Raw genomic sequence first — 5,287 nt, 5'->3', positions numbered from 1 at the left:
CGGCTCCCCGCACTTACCGGACACCACGCACCCGCTGCCTTAGCCCTTCCTCGCCCGGCGGAGTCTGAAGGCAGAAGGGACGTGGAGCCAAAACGTAGGGAGAAAGTTTTCTGCAGCGAGGAGCTCACCAAGGAAGGACTGAAGGAAAGGGAAATGGCAAAGAGTAGGGCCGCGGGGACCCCGCCAAGTGGGGCTGAAGCCGCCACCCCTGTGCGCGGGCCGGGACCCCAGGCTGCAGGTTACCGCGCCGAGCGCCCTCCCCGACCCGTCGCGCAGGGGGCGGCGGCCGATCCCGCCCGCACGGCCTCCCCGCACCACCCCGGAGTGCGTGGGGGCTTCGCTCCGGCGACCCGATGGGGCCGCCCCGGCCAAGGGCTCGGGCTTGAGTGCGCCTCACTCGGCATGCGTCCCCGGGTGCAGGCGCCGGCCTGTCTGCGTGGGACCAGTGCGCGGACCGACCAGTCAGGGCGCAGGGAGTCTTGCTCCCGGGGTCGTGGGGGAGCGCGGGGAGCCCGCGGCGGGAACCGAAAAGGAGCCTGCGGGCTGCAGGGCGCCGCGGGCCGGGCCGGGCCGGNTCCTGCGCTGCGGCGCCGGCTCTGCCCGGCTCGCCCTGCGTGCGTCCCGCGCCCCTCGGTGCTCAAATAGCGGGTGGGTGCCGGGACGGACAGCGCCCGCCCGCGAAGGCGGCGGTGTGGGAGCCGCGTGTGGGTGTCTGTGTGTGTCACTGTGTCACTAGGACTGTGTGGCGGGGCTGTCGGCCTCTCAGAGATGCATTTGGTCACTGTGAAACGGCCTGAGCCACAATGTCATTCCAGATGCTGGTGGGTCACTGGATTGGTGTCTGTTTCTGTGCTCTGGGGAAGGAAAGCCAATGCCTTGGAGTTTGCGACCCTCCCCAGCCCCGAGGCTTTTCAAGCAGAGTCCAGGTGACTCTGGAGGTGGAAGATGCCGGTCCGTTTGGGATTATTCCAAAAGGAGCCAAACCTCCACCACATGGAATCTGGGTGATCCGCCTTGGTCTGCAGATTCCAGCAGCCGGGTTTCTTCCTGAGCTCGTCCTGGCCAAAACCTCTTTCGCCCCACAGGGGATACACTTGTACATGTGGCCGTGCTCTTACCAAGTTTGTGAATGTGCCCTCGTTCACACAATTACCCAACTAACCATACCCCTTGCTCCTTCATCCATGTGCGCTCCGGTAGAGCTACTTCACAGCCAGAGTCGGTCTCCATCCTCCGACCCGGTCACAGCCAAAGCCCTCTGTGCCAGGCCTGCCTTGGGACTGGTGAAATGACCCGGGCCTTGGAATTTAATACAAGCTTGAACCTCTGGCTCTTACTAAACACCAGAGCGCTATTAAATGTAAATCACTGCTGGTAGTATTTGCATCCATGCGTTTTGGAATTTTTCCCTGGTCTGTCTTTACCAGACCGGGACCACCTTCCCCAGGATTCCAGGGATCCCCGGGCCGAAATCTATTCCGTGCTAATTTCAGCCTTCCCTTCCGTGTCCCTGGCCCTTCCCGGCTCTAGCTCCAGGCTGTGCTGCTGGGGTTTCTTACATCTTCCCATTCAGGTCCTGAAGTTCCATGTTAGGAACTGTTCTCTAGGCCACAGAACCCCAGGGCTGGAAGGCTGAGTCTCTGGGACTGCAGATATCGGGTCTGAGGATACCAGAAGCCCCTTGGACCCAGACATTGCCAAAGGAGCAGGGAACCTTTCTGGATTTGTGGGCCGGGGTGAGTAATCCCACTCCAACTCCCAGAAATATCTGAGGTCAGCTCTGAATTACAGACAGGGCTGCGAGAAGGCTGAGAGGGGCCTCAGGTAACCTAGACGGGAGACCTTAACTCTTCTGAGCGTCTGGAAAAGGGAAGGTCTGGGCCCACCTCCCAGTCAAGGGTGTCAAGTCTGCGGGGTGGCTACACCATAATGATGTCCCAAGCCCCCTCTAGCTCCCAATCTGGGGAGTCCCTGAAATCCTGGTCCGGACCAGACATGCAGTGCCCTTCTGTGGGTCTGAGGGCTCCAGGCCTCCATGTGGGCACACCAGCCCCCAGCAATAGGTCCACAGGGAAGGGCTTCCTGTCTGAAGGGACTTAACCCTGCAAGAGCGGTGCTGGATTCCACCTGCTTCTGCAAGTCCTGGGGAAGGAGACATAGGCCTCCGCTCAGGGCAGGCAGGCATTCTCGCTCTGGGCAGCTAGATACACTGCGCAGGAGAAAGGAGACAGCCTTGCGGCCCAGGCAGGAGGGCCAGAGTGACAGGGCCAACCAAGCCTGATGGCCAAAAAGACCCTGTTTCCCCATCAGGAAGCTCCCGGTTTCTGGGCTTCTTGGGATCGACCGATCTCCACCTCAGAGCCCACAGGCTAGCGGGCCAGTCCTGACCCTCAAGCCAGAAAGCTCCCCAAAATGTGCCCCCTCTCAGCTCACAAACCCGCTCCCGGATGGGGTCTCTACCTAGAGTGAGAAGTGGGACCACATTTGGGGCTCATGTACATACACACTCACAAGCAAGGGAGAGATTTGCCCAGACATGGTCTGCTTCTCCATTGGTCAGGGAGGGTGCGTGTCCCCAAACTGATTCGACTCTTAAAAAGGCAAGAGAAGAAAGTCAAAGTCAGGCGAACGCGGAATCCTCTAAATAAACACCATTTCCATGGTCTTAATAAGCAAAATAGGAAACCATTTTAATAACCAAAAAACAGAAACCAGTCTGAATAAAACTACAATAGGCTAGGTTTTAATATTTTCATATCATAAGCAGGGTTTGAAATTGATCCCTTATTTTACATGAAATAAAAACAAATTTCTGTTGCAGCAAATTTGATTTCAACACAGTTGAATCCGTAAAAACCGAAGCTCGTTTCTGATGCAGGACGAATATCCACAATATTTAAAACTGCAAGCACCATGCGGTTCATACAATCTTGTTATTACTGTTAATTTATCAACTAATACAAACTCAAAAATGCATCCGGCCAGCAGCGCCAGCAATTTCAAATGGGAACTAAAAAATAACGCTTTCGTTTTGGTATTTTTGTCAGTGCAACTTAAATCCTTTAACTGACCTGCAGGAAAAAAAAAAGTAATAAAGAAAAACACCCAGATTTTCCCTACAACTACTATACAACTGAAGGGGGTGGGGGTGGGGGACTCACCTGCTAGCTCAGAAGCAGGGAAAGAAACACACACAGAACGTGTTGGTCTGAAGGACGCGCTTGAAAGTTGCAAAATTACTTGCCAATGTTTGGGTTTCCGGTACTTTCTGAGTGTGGCGGTTGATTCAGCACACATTTAGGTCACCATTGGGCAGTGTCAGGGCTGGGGAAGCCACTCACCCTACGAGCACCGCAGCCACAGCAATTAGTATAGACCCGGAGGGCTGGGCAGGGACCCTGCGGTGATTCGGATTGCATTAAAAAGCAAATAAGATGTTTTCCTTTCCTTTCCTTTGCAAATTTGGGACACCCAAATTAGCAAGGTGGGAGTGAAGACATTTCTGGGCTGTGCTCCTTGGGGTGCAGAGCTGGGCAGCTGCTGCTCCTGGGACTCTGGAACTGGGACCATGGTCCTCTTTCTCTCCACACCCACAAAACTGAAAACTGAAGCGGAAGGGACCAGAGGACTGAATGGAGACTGGGAAGAGGGGAGAAAACATGCAACTTCCAAGGGTGCCCCAAGACAGTTGTTTTCTGATGCAAAATGCCCAGAACTTTTTTTTTCTTTACTTACAAAAAAATAATGCCATAATAATGAACCCAAACGAAGACACTCAGCTTGCGGCCACTTCTCTAAGCTGTTTGGCGGGGCGGGTATTTACAAGCCGACAGCCGGGACTGAACCCCGGCAAGCAGCCGCAGGAGTTTCTGAACTGCGATCCCTTCTCTCACTCAAAGAAACAAGGGGGTTATGATCCATGATCAACAACATGCTAAAGTTAAACAAGAAAATGGTACAAAATAGAAATTATTACCATACATGTCCAGCATGCAGGATTAATATTTTTAATGCAGATTTTCGTAGTTTTTCTATATAATGGAGCAGGCAATAAAACTGATGAGAATTGCGCGCAGAACGTCCTGACTGAGGCCCGCGTCTCGGGGCTGAGAGCCAGTATTCTCCGGACCCTGGACAGACAGGTCCGTCTGTCCTTCCTTCCTTCCTTCGCTCAGCCTCGCCTCGCGCCTGTCGGGACGCCAGGGTCCCTTCTCCTCTCCTCTCCTCGCTGCTCTCTTCCTGGGTTGGACTGCGCTCCGGGCCGCGCGCGGCAGTCCCGGCTTACCGCGCAAAGTTCAGAAAGCCAGGAGTCTCCAGACGGCCTTGGCGACTCCTCGGGACTATGCCTCGCCGCCCTCCAGCCTGGAGAAAAGTTGCTCCGGGACTTCCCACCCCCTCGTCTGGCTCTGGCTCTGCTCGAGTCTAGGAGGCGGCGCTGGCGCGCGCCGCTCTCCTCTTGGCCAAGGTCCCCTGCCTGCCCGCGCGCCCTCCCGTCGCCCGCGTCCCGCGCGCCCTTCCTCCCTCTCCCTCAAGTCAAACAGGTCAAGGCTGGGGCCGTGGCAGGGACAGGGTCCGGGGTGAGTCCGGGGCGGGGGACACGGGACGGGGAGTCCGGGCCGGGGCACAGGGCGGGGGCCGGGACCGGCCACGACTCACAGAAAGAACTCGGGAGAGGAGGGGCTGTCGCTGGTGGAGCCCGCCTCCCTGAAGCCGGAGTTGGCGAGTTTCTCGCACTTGACCTTGTAGGCGTCTCTTTCGCGGGCCAGCCGGGACACCTCCTGCTTAAGCTGCTCCACCTGCTGAATGAGCTGCGTCTTCTCGTTCTCCAGGTGGTGTTTCTGCTGGACGCGTTTATACCTGCACGACTGGGCGTAGCCCCGGTTCTTCAGGGTCCGCCGCTTCTGCTTCAGGCGGATCACCTCGTCCTTGGTGAAGCCCCGCAGGTGGCGGTTCAGCTCGCGCANATGAGCGCCTCCACCGCATCCTCGGGCGTCAGGTTGAGCGCCTCGGGGTTCATCTGCTGGTAGTTGCTCGCCATCCAGTACAGGTCCTCGAGGTGAGTCTTCTGCTCGGTCGGGCTGAAGCTGGGCGACGAAGGCACCGAGCTACACGGCGTGCTGAGCGGTGTGGATGACACCGAGCCGGCGGGCTGCAGGCGCGTGCAGGGCCGGCCCGGGCGCTCCGCGCGCCCCAGCGGCTCCTTCTTCACGTCGAACTTGAGCAGGTCGAAGTCGTTGACGTACTCCATGGCCAGCGGGCTGCTGGGCAGCTCAGGCCCCATGCTCAG

General features: G+C 57.3%; 1 protein-coding gene across 1 annotated transcript; it reads right to left on the bottom strand.

Moving 5' to 3' along the window:
- Positions 1-2,665: 2,665 nt before the first annotated feature.
- On the bottom strand, positions 2,666-5,281 carry MAFB (MAF bZIP transcription factor B). The gene is given in 2 exon segments (XM_077778872.1): positions 2,666-4,966; positions 4,969-5,281. Coding segments are annotated over 2 exon segments (627 nt in total). The 3' UTR covers positions 2,666-4,652.
- Between the last annotated feature and the right edge of the window lie 6 nt (positions 5,282-5,287).

Source organism: Crocuta crocuta, unplaced genomic scaffold (assembly GCF_008692635.1).
Source record: "Crocuta crocuta isolate KB4526 unplaced genomic scaffold, BGI_CrCroc_1.0 scaffold248, whole genome shotgun sequence".
NCBI lineage: Eukaryota > Metazoa > Chordata > Mammalia > Carnivora > Hyaenidae > Crocuta > Crocuta crocuta.
This window is presented reverse-complemented; position numbering and strand designations above follow the sequence as displayed.